General features: G+C 37.4%; 1 protein-coding gene across 14 annotated transcripts in view; it reads left to right on the top strand.

The window, feature by feature from the left end:
• NRG4 (neuregulin 4) overlaps positions 1-14,205 on the top strand; it is a 57,206-nt gene that overhangs the window by 35,233 nt on the left and 7,768 nt on the right. For 8 of the 14 annotated variants that reach the window (XR_005105255.1, XR_005105257.1, XR_005105256.1 and 5 more), the window contains exons 3-6: positions 286-379; positions 8,200-8,349; positions 13,168-13,247; positions 13,342-13,431. Coding sequence is in view for 4 of the 14 variants with exons in the window: in XM_037394219.1 (XP_037250116.1) it covers positions 286-379; positions 8,200-8,349; positions 13,168-13,247; positions 13,342-13,361 (344 nt within the window). In the remaining 10 variants the exon portion in view is untranslated. Of the gene's footprint in view, positions 1-285; positions 380-8,199; positions 8,350-13,162; positions 13,248-13,341; positions 13,594-14,205 lie in introns of those variants that run through there. The other 6 variants (XR_005105263.1, XM_037394222.1, XR_005105262.1 and 3 more) reach the window with 5 other exon arrangements.

Raw genomic sequence — 14,205 nt, 5'->3', positions numbered from 1 at the left:
GAACAAGTGCTTCATGATGTCTAAATTTTTGATCTTTTTGCATATCGTTAAATGAAATAATTCTGCAAGATAGATAGTGCTCTGTGTTGCTGGCTTGGAAGGCAAGACATACCTTATTTGTTCATAGAGTGGTTTTGTTTGTGTGTGGTGGTTTGTTTTGGTGTTTTTGATTATTTTTTTTAAGGAAGCCACCCCTACTCCCTGAAAGTATAATTAAGATCTTTTATTGATAAAAATACAGAAGTCTCTATTTTTCTTTGTGTTTATTTTGGTCTTATTTTTAAGATCATGAAGAACTCTGTGGCACCAGTTATGGATCTTTTTGTCTAAATGGAGGGATTTGCTATATGATTCCTACTGTATCCAGTCCATTCTGCAGGTCAGTGAAACTAAAGTTTGTGTGTTTAAGAATTGGACAGTAGCTGCCTAAAGACTATTTCTCCATTTTGCTTCTTTAAGAAACTACTGTTAAAACATTATAGAAAAGAAAATACCTAATACCTACGGCTGTTCCAAATTCAGCAATTCATGCTCAGATCACTTCTGTAGCTTGCAGAGACATGACAATATGAGAAGAATAAACGTGTATATTTGGTGCTTGCTTGTTCGACAGGTGCAACCGCACTCAGTTATGTATGCATTCAGGATGTTATCTATATTTAGAACCATATTTCCTCCCTTCATTACAATACAGAAAGGAACAAAATACCCTTTGCCTTATGAATATAGACTGTAGGAAAGGCATACAGAAAGGCAATGTACATCCCTAGTTTTCCTTCCAGATGAATTATATTGCAAAAATTCTTATAACATAAAATGGCCTGACCTGAACAAAGTGAGAAAGTACAAAAAGGAATATGATCTTTTAAGGGGGAAAAAGAATGGAGTTCAAGACTTACTGTTATCTGAATCTCACCAAAACACTCAAAGGGCAGCTTTACAGTGACAGCCAAAGACGACTTGAAGACCACAAAGAAATATCAAGGCAGCAAACATAGGTACTTCTTACACCATTTGTTGATGGGATTGTTCTTCTTTTTGAAGCCCATGTAGCACACTGGAAAAGAAGCGCTTCCTATTTTTGCATGTGGATAAGTTTCCTGCATAACTACAGCCCTATCCTTTTATTTTCTCATTTACCAAGACATAAGAAGATGCTAAATTAAATTCTGATTTTTCATGGTTCTGCATTTACTAATTCTGAGTTATTCATCAAAATAAATCATGGTTAATTTAATGGTTTTACTTAACATAGTAATAGATATTCAGACATGTATTACATACACTTAAGGATATTAGCTTTTTTTCTTCTGTGGCAACTTCTGCTCCCTCTTCAATTTTAAGCTATAGCTGACGATAACTGGATGAAACACTTGAATAAGGAAACAAAATTTTCTGACATCCTTAATTAAAGTCTTTCTTTTGTTTGGCACAGATCATTTTAAAGATTTGAACTCAAGCATGTAAACTCACCTAGTAGATGAGAGAAGAGGAAAATTTGTCGTAAATGCTAGCTGGAAAAATACATACAGCATATCACTGTCCCTAAGCATATTGTCCAGTGTCATACAATGAATCAGATCCAGGAGTGAGGGTAAAGCTTGGAAGTGCTGTATGATGACGATTCTAATTGCTAAACCTTGCAAGCTTATCTAATGTAAAATGAATACTACACACACAAAAAGTAAAATATGTTGAAGTACATGAGCGTTTTTTCTAGAAGGAATCCCATAAGCATTTTTTCTAGAAGGAATCCCATATTATTGATACTAAAGTACTTAAATGAAAAAAGAATGGTCAGACTAAACAGCATCAGTTACACAATTTCAAAGTGCCCTCTCAACTATTGCTGGACTGTGTAATGAGGAAGGTGTATTTGATGCAATAACTGTAAATATGAAGTAACAAATAGAACAAATCATTCTTCAGGAGCACAAGCTAGTCGGCACAGATAATTTCCGCTTTAAAAGGGCTCCAAATGAAGTAATTTGTAATTCAGGTACTAGAGGATTTTATAATCTGCTGAAGCAGAAAAGTAACATCTTGAGAGCATTTCTGTTACACTCAGGCAATCTTATTGCATTTAAATTATCAAGTATTTTTCTTCTGTATCTAGTGGTTGATTATGAAGTTATAGGGGTTTAAATAGCAGCATTCTATTTAAGCATGTCCTCATTCTAAACATGTTCCTTAATCAGTCAGAGAAGGCTAATTATAGATGAGAAAGGTTTTGTTTACACACAGATATCTTAGTAATCAGCAATGATGTGAACAGAAACAACAGAAAAAATGCATCACTATCCAGCAGAATTCAGTAAAATATTTGGTGCTTTGGAACTTGAAGACTGGCATCATCACATAGTTGCATAAAGTTTCTTTGATGCAGGTTTCTGCCAAATCCCACCTAAAGCTTCCAAGTGTTCTCAAATTATCATCTCCTACCAACAGGAAAATTGCATCAGTTGTGGAATCAAAGGCTGAATGATCATTAGCGCAGCATTGATTAAAAGGGGGAATAGAACAAGAAGAGACTAACAAACTGTAAAAATACCTTAAAACACATTTGCCTTAAAGAATGATGCCAAGTTACATCATTCTTTAGAAATATGTATTTTGTAGCATGCTAACAAATTAAGAGCCACTGTTTACTTTTGGAATTTCAGGTTTTTTTACCATTCCAAAATGAATAAATATAGATAGATACATAGATATACACATACACACAAGGTAGAGATTTAATAGAAACAAAACATTAGTTGATTCCCATCCCCTGTGCAACATTAGCAGATTTTAAATACAGCTGATGTGTGTTAAAACATGAAGTTGCGCAGCTGCCATCTTCCCTCATTCCTGACAATGTGTTAAATGATATTAGCAGCAAAAGGCACACCTGTCACCATAAACAAGATGAGCTTCAAACCCAGGAATGCTCAAATGTACTAAATAAACATGCAGCAGAATGGAGAAGGATGGAAAAGCAGCTGCCTCAGGTGTATCATTTAACATGAGGCTGAAAGCTGTTTGCCTCAGCACCTGATGCACAGCTGTCCCATAATCATTAATTAATGCAGTGCAGAGTTAAGTGAAGATCTTGTTTGACAGGAAGCTCCGGTCCTTCCCTTTTGTCTTACACTTGGCAGATTTCTGAGAGCCTTCTTTCTGTATTTCAGCCAAAATACAGATGGTGTGAGACCACATAGACACAGCTCCTCTGCTTCCGAGGGCAGCACGCACAGAAATCAATAGTGAATGCTCTCCTTTTGAGGAAGGGATCATATTCTGCAGAGGACAGTGCATTCAGACCAAATACTGCAAGAGACAAAGACAGAGGCAGACCTTCCTGAAATCCTTGTGTGTGATTAAAGGGTATCTCTGCATTCCCCTTCCTTTGCTTCTATCCTAACACAAACTCTTCTCCACCTTTCCTATACTAGTCCAGTAAATGCTGTGCAAATTTCTTCTGTGACTTTCTGTATACCCCATCCTTGTCTGGCTCCTTCTCCAAGATGGGTCCTTCATTTTCTTTTTAAACGTCCCTACAAGTGGTGTACTTGCTGTGCCATAAGCCTTCAGAATATACATGCTGCAAGTTGCCAGTGAAGGGCTTCCCACTCATCTGGGCTTTTCTTCTTTCTCTGCCCCTAAAACTAAACTTTCATACACCCCAGGCTCTTCTGGAAACAAAGTGTCCAATTAGTATTTTTCAATTCTGCTTTTAGCTTGAATGGTAGGAACAAAAGTTAAGACTATGCACCAAAAGTATAGACAAAAAAAGTGAGTCATTAAGATTTATTTTTAATGGGACATAAAAAATAAAATGCAACACTAGGTTATGTGTTTGAAAAGTATGTGAGCAGAATTACCAGATACTGTAAAGCTTGCCACATAAACACATAGCTAAGGGAGTTCTAGGGGGAAATAACCCATTCTTTCAATTTCTCTCCAGTAGTAGCATTCTTATTTTACTCTGTATGTGAATACAACTTCAGAGTAACAGTTTTGAAGCTCATCTGAACACAGAACTTTTAAAAAAGCTGCTTAGGGCTTCCAATTAATTCTGCTATTGCTTATTCACTTTGGCTTTAAATTCTTTTTCATACCTATTAGATGCCCTTATAGTGTATAGATCTGGACAATATTTAGGACCCTGCTACAGACTGAAGATTATGGTGATTTTTTGAAGCTATCAGCCATGTAATCTGAATTGTATTGACAAGCAGATAATTTTTCAGCTTTTTCCTGCTTGGAGTTCTGTATTTACATGCAAGTAATTTTTATACCGTGAAGCATCAGCTTTTCCCTGATAAAAAAGAAGAATAAACAAAACCTGAAGTGAAAACGCCTGTAGTGTAATACTAAGCAATGGGAGGCTGTGCATATTTGACTCAAATCCTACTTCTATTTTTAAAGTCTGTCAGATACTTGCTTATGACACCCACCTCAGAGTCTGGAAGAGAAAGAAACCTTACCTTCTTACCTAAATCAGACAGGCAGTAGATCACTTGTACTGTCTCATGAACTGCATCTGCAAATGAGACAGCAGTAATGCCTTCTTATAAGGGGGCTGTTATGCTTACATTTTAGTAACTGATTAGATTGTAAAGGATCCATATAATTGCAGACCCACTGGTCATCTCCTGACATCTTATCCAGTGCCATCTATTTCCTTCTGCCTTGCATTGATGCTAATACAGTTCATTTTGATTAATATCCTATGTTGAAAGAGGCTGTGGATTTCTGTTTACCTGTATTGCATTAGTGTTTTGTGTCCAGCACAGCTCCTATACTACGTTTGTATACAACAGTTAAGGCTGGCTCATCTCATCTGACAAGAGGTGTGGGCGTGTGTGCAGGCATCTAGGAAAGCAGAAATCTGGATGTCATCTGAAAATGGGAGTTTCTGGTCTCACAGCTTTTCCTCAAACATTTGAAGGCTGTTCTCTTTTAAGTCTGATCGAATTCAAAATTATAATTTCTTAGAGGAGGAATGACCTTTTTTTCCCATTTTAAAAATCAACTCTGGAATGCTACATAGTAGGATCATTTAAAGCCAACACACAGCATGTGCTGAAACAGCAGGCAAACACCATATAGATGATGTTGTGCAACAGCAACACCTGGCGTAGTGACCACAAGACTTAATTAGCTTAACTTTCTCTTACTATAGCCTAGAAGCAGGCTTCTCTGGTTTTTGCACTCATTCACTCAAGTACAAAGCACAGTTGCCTGCCATATGTGCAACTGCAAATGTGTCATGTTTAGCTTGTGCTCTACTTTTAGGCATCTGTTACAAACAAGATAAACTATGAGTTGCTACTTATTTTTAAGGCTGTGTATAGTAAGACTGACTACCTCTAGGAGACACTATGTAGATACCATCTGCCTGGATTATGTTCATAGCCCACATGCTTGTTAGAGGCTACTTTTCTGTCTGGCTTGCAGTCACTGTGTATGTAACTCCACGGAAATTACTCGAACCCTCCTAATGCAACACGATAAGCACATCTTCTGAGGGAGTTCCACTGCTAAGTCCTGAAGTCTGCTTATTTTCTTTCCCACCAATTTTAGGAAAGGACTTAGGGTAGAAACCTCTCCCTCTCTTGGTCGTCTTAAAGCATCGGTTGCTTCTATATTTGACATAGTCCTTCACCTGTTTGTACACCAGCACCAATGACTTCATAAAAGCTTGTGCAAGCCAATATTTGAACATCTGGATTTTCAGAAGTGCCCTAACTGTAGCAGAGACTGGTGGTAGGCTCACATGAGCTATAATTTTGTTTATTTAAATACAACCAAGATATAGCTCATCTCATTGTTGCTGCTGCTATGAAAACCTCCATAATTTTTAGGTTATACGACAGTATTTTCAACACAGCATGGAATCGCTTCCAGCAAGTGTGTCAACAAGTCAGCCTAGAGAAAGTGAAGGTAGCTTTGCAATCCTCAATCCGTTGAACACAGTTAAACAGATACTGTCTGTTACTAACAGATACTAACTGGCAAGTCATGGAAAACATGTTTCTAAAACTTTTTTTTGTTTTATCCAGGAAGAATTAATAGGTTCAGCATCTAACATGTTTCAGTTTTGCATGTGCTTTTTTAGGGTATGTCTGTTTCCCTTTGCTATAACCTTGGATTCATACTGGCTATAGTTTTCCCCTTACAGTCTTAGGCCTTCTGGCTGCTCTTGAGGGCTTGTGGCTACCTTAAGCATCTGGTTCCATTTTCTGTTTAGTAGAAAGTGGCCACGATCTCAGTGATCCTCTTGCTACACTGCCATCACATTCCCACTTTTTTCCCCATGGTCTTCACAGAATATGAATATGGCTTCCATGCACTCTACTGGATGTCAACAGTTCTCTAATCCTAGCCTTTTACCTAATCCTATTTGCAACTCTCTTCATCTAGGACTATCTTCTCTTCCTCCTACTTCATTTTTCTCTTTAGGCGACTGACTTACTCCCTTTACACCCATTCTCTAGAACTTTTCCATGAGTCTTTGATGCAAAAACCCGTTTTTTTTCCTTCCTGTATAATTTTAGCCTTGCATTAGTCTCCAGTTTTCATTGGTATTCAATACTTCTATGAATTTTATATCCCATTTTCTATCCCTGTTATTCTATTCAGTTCTTCAAAGCATTTCTCTCACACTTGCTAGAGAACAATGCCCTAAACTACACTTCTCAAAGTATTCTACACTATTTCAGAAATAGGCCACTGAAATGCCACTATACTTACTGTAAATATCTGGGACATTATCTCAAGCAATCAGAGCAGTCCTTCCTTCTCCCAGCAGTCAAACATAGGCATTTTGAAAAGTGTCCTTAGTAAATGGTGGCTGTTTGATCAGTTGCACAACTTTTATATACGATAATAATTAAATCTTTTTTCTAGTGTCTAAATCTTCCATTTTATTCCCAAAGGCAAAGAATTGAAAGACATGGTAGTAATTCTTTGCACAATAGTTTAGACCAGAAGGTCCATATTCTACAGAAAGTGGTGCTGGGAGTCACATCAAGCATGCATCTTGGTATGTTCACTGTGATCCATTTATCTTATTTAGATACGCTAGACTTCTTTCTTTTTTGCTAGTTCCTCCCCACTCCGCCTTCTTATCCCTCATCTGAAATTATACTTTGCAGCTGCCAATGGCAGTTGAGAACTTCAAGTATGTTATGGAGTTTAGCCCATTTTTCTCAGCTGGAGCCTGAAATTGCTTATGTCACAGACTATTATGACTTCAGTGCCAGAAATAGCAAGAGGGAGCAAGATCTTTAGTAATACAACTAGAGAGAAGCAAATTTACATGTATAAAAGACACATGCAGAATATAGTTACTGAATAAAGTGCTTTCCATTTTCTGTAAGGCAGTAAATTCCTTAAGAAAACTTAGCAGAGTAAGTGCAAAGTATAAGACAAATGAAGATCAGTTTAGGTTCAACCTATCGATTTTTGACTCAATATGAATTACTAAGCCGTTTTATTTATTTTTCATAAAATATCATAACATTTTACCATGGTAAAATACCACATTCAGTTTAAGTCTTTCTTCAGAAGAAATTTTCAGAAGCTCAATACATAAAATTATCATGGTGGGGAAGACTTTTATAGTTCTCTCCAGGAGAGGGTCATTCACCAAGCACATAACATGTTCTGGCATGAATTGTTACACCTCACAAACTACTCCTGCAATTTAAGGTGTACTCTGACTCAATGAATTCCCATTTCCTTGATCTATTTAGCTGACAGTACTAGCCCTTCAAAGGACAGCTAGCAAGTTACATGAAAGGGGGAGAAGAATGCGTGACTGCTCTACGAGAAACAGTGGGGTGACACAGTTAACACTAATGAAGTGGATTTAATTAATTAAATATGCTAGTGGAGGAGACAGATTTAACTGCAAAGTACACCACTGTGAAGTATATTACTAATCCAATGAATATATTCAGAAAATATGGTTTAATATAGAAAAGCAGTATGGATCAGAATGTAAACTAGATGCCCAATGTACCCAATTCCCTTTGTTCCACAAATATGAGGCAAGTGGAAATTCCATAATAAGGCTTGCTGTGAAGCAAATATAAATGTTGAATTATGCCATAACAAGTTCACTCCCCACTTAAGACCAAAAGAAGCCTTTGTGCTTTGCATATTAGATGACAAATTACCATGTAATCCCAATAACACTTGGTTTCCCAGGTGTATTGAGAACTACACAGGAGCCCGTTGCGAGGAAGTTTTGCTGCCCAGCATCAAGTCCCAAGCAAAAGGTGACCTGTTCGCAGCTTTCTTGGCTTCACTTCTTCTTCTAGGAGTCCTTGTAATTGGAGCATTCTACTTCCTTTGCAGGTAAAAGTGCTTCAGAGTGCTGAAGCTATTTAATCAAGTAGAAATTTCTTCTGGTAATCATGTACTGATTATTTGAATGTAAAAGTATGTGATGAATTATCCATAAGGTTTGTATGGTTATTCAGCATAATTAATGTGGATGTCTTTAACTTGTTGCTTGTAATAGTTTACTTCCTGGCTTTTAGTTTTCTCAGTGTCTTTTCTAGCTACTACCTATAGTTGTTTTGTAAAAAAATACATGTAGTACACCCATTTCTGAGGGATTTTACAGTCTACCTAGAGATAGTGCTAACATTTTAAAACATTAGTCAACCTTTACGTTGTCCAAAGATTGAGAAGCAGAAGCAAATTACCAAAGTGCTTAAGGATCAGAAACTGGTCCACTGCATTGAATTGGCAGCCAAACCAACTGGTGCCATTAGCTCCCAATTCCTTTACAGCTCCTGGTTTAAAAGAGGAGAATGAAGGAAAGAATACAATTCAAGAATAATCTCAGGTAGATGTTTATTAGCTAACTAACATCTAGAATAAATCAGAGGGCTAACTCATTTATCCAGGATGATCCACGTTTGAGTAGCATGAAAATGTCAGTGCTAGAGAGCAAGTGCTGCAGGTTTGGTTTCAGTTCTTTCAGGCACATTAGGACTGACTGGAAACCCAGAAGCAGTTACTGGGATTAAGTCAACGATTTGATGCTGTACATATATCCGTACACTTACACACCAAACCCAAACAAACTTACTGTCTTCACTTACTCGCTGCATTTATGTACACAAGTCAACCTCTTATGTCTCCTCTTGTTTTTAGAGTTTACTTTTTGTAAGAGCTCATTTTGTCATACACTGTTAATTTATGCCTTTATGAGGCAACTTACTAGCCCCTGTACTTCTCCGCCATCACAGGATTGCAGCCTCTTCCTCTGCCTCCTATGCTGCATTTCTCCTTGGTTATGATAACCTAAGGTTCTTGCAATTCTGTTCTTTGCTCTCCTGTAATCACAATGCCAAATCAACCTCTGTGATCAGTGCCTTTCAGTGAGCAACCTTTGGAACAGCTGGTCTAGTTTTACCTCAGCTGCTGTCATGGAAACCCATTGAATGCCAGTTTTTCCCGTAGCTGAATATATTTAGAAGAGATGGGAGAGCTTTTGATAAAACAGTTTGTATTAATAAAAAAAACTTGTTGTAAAGGTTACTCCCCACCTTAGTAATTTTATTTAATTAATCTTGTCTTAGCAGTGGAATGCCGCAGCATTTGTTCGCTAACAAACATTTGCAAATTACTATAAAGTTATTAGAACAGAATGCAGCTTTAAATAACTAAAGAAAAATTAATTCAAGTCTCACAGAGGTATGGAGAGTATTTCTTTAGAAGTAAAGCCTGTCTCTGAGAAGAGGAAAAAAGGGCTTCAGAGAGCAGAGAATTCAGAGAGTAAGCTGTTAAAAGATCCTTGTCCTCTTGCATACAGTAAAATTTGGGGAAGACTGGGGACAGTCTGCTGAGTTTTATGGTCAGAGCCTTGCACTGCAAAGTACAGAAGCTTAGACTAACAGCAGTGACAGGTCTGTGCAAGTCTTTCATTAGACAGTTGGAAGATGAACCTCAGCTACTCTCTTTATAGAAGATCGATTTACTCAAGCTTTACCTAACCGGCAGAACACGTAGTAGAGCCTTTTTATTAGAAAATTAACAAGGGCAGCAACTCAGTCTTAACATAGTTGCTCTTGAACCTATCTTACATACCAGGCCAACCTGGGAAATCTCATAAAATCACTATCAACTTCTTTAGTGTAAAGAAAAGAATGTAACTGGCTAAAAATTGAATTGTCTTACCTTTACACTCCAGAGGCTGATGTAGCACTGTCATCTGCTAAAGAACTCATCTATTAAAGAAACTCTTTACATCTAGAAGTCCTTATCTCTTGACTGAAGTGACCAACATATAAGAGGAATCTCAAGAGGATACTTTAATCTACTCCCCTCTTTTCAGCTATATAAACAAGGATTATTGCTAGCAGATATCATTAATATTGCTGTAATTTTTTCCCCCCACAAATCTACCACCTGTATCACATTCTGGAAGAGGAGGGAACTGGGGCTTTTAAGGGTTAGCAGAGAGTTTACATCATCCTTGACTTGCCCATTTGATAGAATATATTACATTTAAAATGTTAAGAAAAATATTGTGCTATGAAATTCCCACTATTACACTGTATTAACCAATATGTTTGATCCAGAATCAGAAAGCAGAGAGCTTTTTCCCCCACACTGTGTGTTAGTAAGCATTTCCGTGGCTCTTCCAGCAGGGGAGTCTAGTGTGGTTTTAGTATAAACAGTAATGCAATATGAAGAGATGCAGAAGAGGAGATACTAAGCGCAATTTAGGATACAGTAATTGAATCCCTAAAATTATACATCACATCTTTTAGAATTTAGAAAATCAGTGCTCTTTTTTTCTTGTCCCTGTCATCACTTTCACCCGCCTTCCAAGTTTTTTTCCTCTCAGGTTGCTTGGGGCAGATTTCAGGACCAGGCATGTGCACGTGCATTGAATGCTCCCTACAAACAAATCCATTCAGTGTACACGGGTAGAAAGAAAGGATTTCATTGCTCTGCTTAGAAAACCAAATCACAAGTAACGGTGAAAGTAACCCATAAAAGAGGGCTGCATAGGAAAAGCTCTGGGTGAACAGTGGGAGAATTCTCCTTTTATATTTAGCTGAGTCATTAAATTTTTATCAGCCGAGGATTTGTTTTTTCCAGTCTGCCAACAATCTGCTGTTAGGCTGATTTCATGCTGTATTTGATTTACTAGGATTCATCAAGATGGTATGGTTTGGGAAAGCAAACCTACAATGAGAAAGAGAGGAAATCAGAGATAATGAAGAAACAGTATTTGAAATGGCTAGAGGGTGACAGTGATGATAAGTAGAACACAAAAGAGGAAAAGAACTGAAGGTTTAAGTGAAAGGAACAGCAGAGAATGGAGGGAAATAAGAGGGAGAGAGTGGTCAAGGACTGGTGATGAAAAAAGGCGTCTTAAAACTGGAAAAGATAAACAGTAGTCTCATTTGCTGGAACCTGCTGCAGGAAAGGCTACTATAGAGCTATCTTACCGAGTCTCAGATTGACAGAATATAATTATTCGGATAGTAAAGTGAGTAGCTTTAATTTACTTTCTGAAAAAACAATGAGGGATGTTTTTGAAAAGAAAAAAATATGCTTTTGTGTCTCCTCAAAGGTGAGTCCTATAAACCAACTTTATATCATATTGTAGAAATTCGTAAGAACAGTACTGTCCACACCCAAAATTAATGTGAAAACCAGTTCAATACGTTAGCTTCCTATGTTACTTTATCAAGTTTTCTCCAGGACTGTGTTGTTTCACAGGCAATAAATGTTGCTTCTCTGTCAAAGGGGGAATCCTGATCTTTAAAGAGCATGCTCAGTTCAGTTTGCTACCTTCCTGTAAAAGCTCAGCACACAAAACTGTTGCTATTTCTAACTATTGGGATTCACTAGAAGATACGGCATCAGGCCAGCAATTGTATTTTAGCTAATACTAATAAAGATAGTAAAATACTTACATTATGAATGTAAAACTTATATATATCTCTATGTTGTTGTTTTGGGTTTTTTTAAATCAGAACTGTTTTTTTGAGAGCGATTTGCTATTTAACACCAAAAAAACCATCCTGGATTGGAGTAGGCTTCTGTGCAGCTAATAGGCCCAGGAGCTGCATATCCTGTTAGTAGAGCAGAGAGTTTGGAGGTAGAGCAAATCCAGATCTAGCCGCTCTCTGTCTTGACACAAGCACACGTACACACCCTGCCAACAAATGGTACCGATAAAGCCTATCACTTTGACCTGGGGAAAACAGGGAAGTATGCAAAAATCCTTGCTATTTTGTTTTTACTAAGGCATATACTGAATACGCCATAACAAATGGCATATTTTGCTGTAAGCAATTCACCTATCAGTACAGGTTCATCTGGCCTTCTTTCTCTAGAAACATATTGCACAAGGGTTACTGGAAGAATAAGGTAGCTGATCAGTATAGAATCCACATAAGCCAGCTTTTATTTAGAAACAATAGAGGCCTGAATGCCACACACACAGCTTAGAGGAATAGAGAAAATCTTAGGGAAAACTAAAATAAACCTGCAGTTCCTTTCTGTACTTTATTATAAGTCCATGTTGAAATGCCAAACTAGGTAAAGTGCGTATTGATGAACAGGAACTCAGCCAGCCAAAACAACAGGGTCTAGGAATAAAGCCATTTAAGCTGTCCAAGATGACAGACTTTGTGGAGGAGTTGTATCACCGCAGGACACAAACTGGACAGAAAGGAGAACAGCTCATGACTCGTCTCAAGAGAGCAGATGCCTAATTACTATTAAAAGAAAGCGAAAAAGAAAGCAAGAGATCAGACCTGCTTAAACAGATCTGTTTCTCCTCAAGAAGGTGTGGAAAATATCACATTATTGATATTTCACTTCCAAATGCTGAGAGTTAATGAAAAATTAAATCATTTTGTGATAGCTACTAATTGCTTAAAGACTGGAGAAATCAAACGGGAACATTAGCTTTAGGGAAGAAGTCATGTAGTTCCAAGTGCTGATCTCTGTTCTTTTCCCTTGAATAAGTGCTTGTCAAAAATGTTCAGTGTTAGAAAGTAATTGCTGAAGATCCATGTCACTTTTTGCAGTGAAGCATCGTTCAATTAATGTATGTCTTCTCTGATAACTTTTTTCACTCTGAGTGTGGGATTTTTTTTTTTCCTCCCTGTTGTCTGTGGTTTTGTTTCTTATGGTCAGGAAAGCTTCAATTCCAAGGACAAGTTCTTCGGAGTGTGGTGCCAGCCTGGTTGAGACTACAAGCAGCAATGGCTGCAACAGTGAGTACCTTGAAGTTAAATGACTGGACTCCATACAGAAGGCAGGGGAGGAAGCTTTCTTTAATTAAAAGCATATGTTTTGTTTACTTTTCAGAAATAATAACAGAGCATTAGAGTGGAAGAATGGTGGGAAAAGAACATGCAGAGCAACCCTAAGAATACAACAGCTGTAGAGGATGATGCGGTAAGCAAGACGAGAAGAAAGTAGTCTGAAATAGGAAGCGTAGACATCAGTAGATGTCTTGGAGAAGACTGCAACTAAGACATAAACAGTTGCACTTACTAGAGTTTCTATGTATTTTTAAAGGCATATCAAATTATACAGAAATCACTACAATCAGTATAATTTGTTTAAATTTTTTGAGATTTTTCATGACAAGTTACTGTTTTCAGTAATGCACAGGTAGAAGCATGAGATAATTTGGGGGTTTACTACATGGGAAATACGAATCTTTTTTTTCTTTCACTGCAGAGAATATAAGATAATCATAGGGGTTTTAGTGTGAAGTAATACTATGCGTTTTTCGCAGGATTGTCCTTTTTCACGAGATTGCCCCCGAGGAGCTGAGGACTGTCTTGGCTCTGTAGTTTCAAAATTTATACCTGTGATACATGTCCAGAATTGTCTTGTTTCAGATACACTTACCAGATTGGGGGGGGGGGGGGGGGGGGAAGTACCTTTCTCCAGCTAATACTGACTCTTCTTTCTTTTCTTCTTTTTTTTTTTTAATAGTAAGAAAACATAAAGATGAGGTACCACTGCTAGTATATTAGCCAGCTTCCTGACACAATATTTTAATTCAAATTAAAACAAAATATTAAGAAAAGAGATTGGTAATGGTTAAAAGAAGTTTACTAGGCAGAGTATTTACCTTTTGTTCAGTATACGTCCCTAATATTAAGCAAGACACTTTCCTTGATGGTTTTATTTTGTCTTGCTTCCTTCTGAAAATCTCGC

This window comes from Falco rusticolus, chromosome 7 (assembly GCF_015220075.1).
Source record: "Falco rusticolus isolate bFalRus1 chromosome 7, bFalRus1.pri, whole genome shotgun sequence".
Classification (NCBI taxonomy): Eukaryota; Metazoa; Chordata; class Aves; order Falconiformes; family Falconidae; genus Falco; species Falco rusticolus.
The sequence above is the reverse complement of the archived record's forward strand: the minus strand, read 5'-3'. Positions and strand labels throughout refer to the sequence as shown.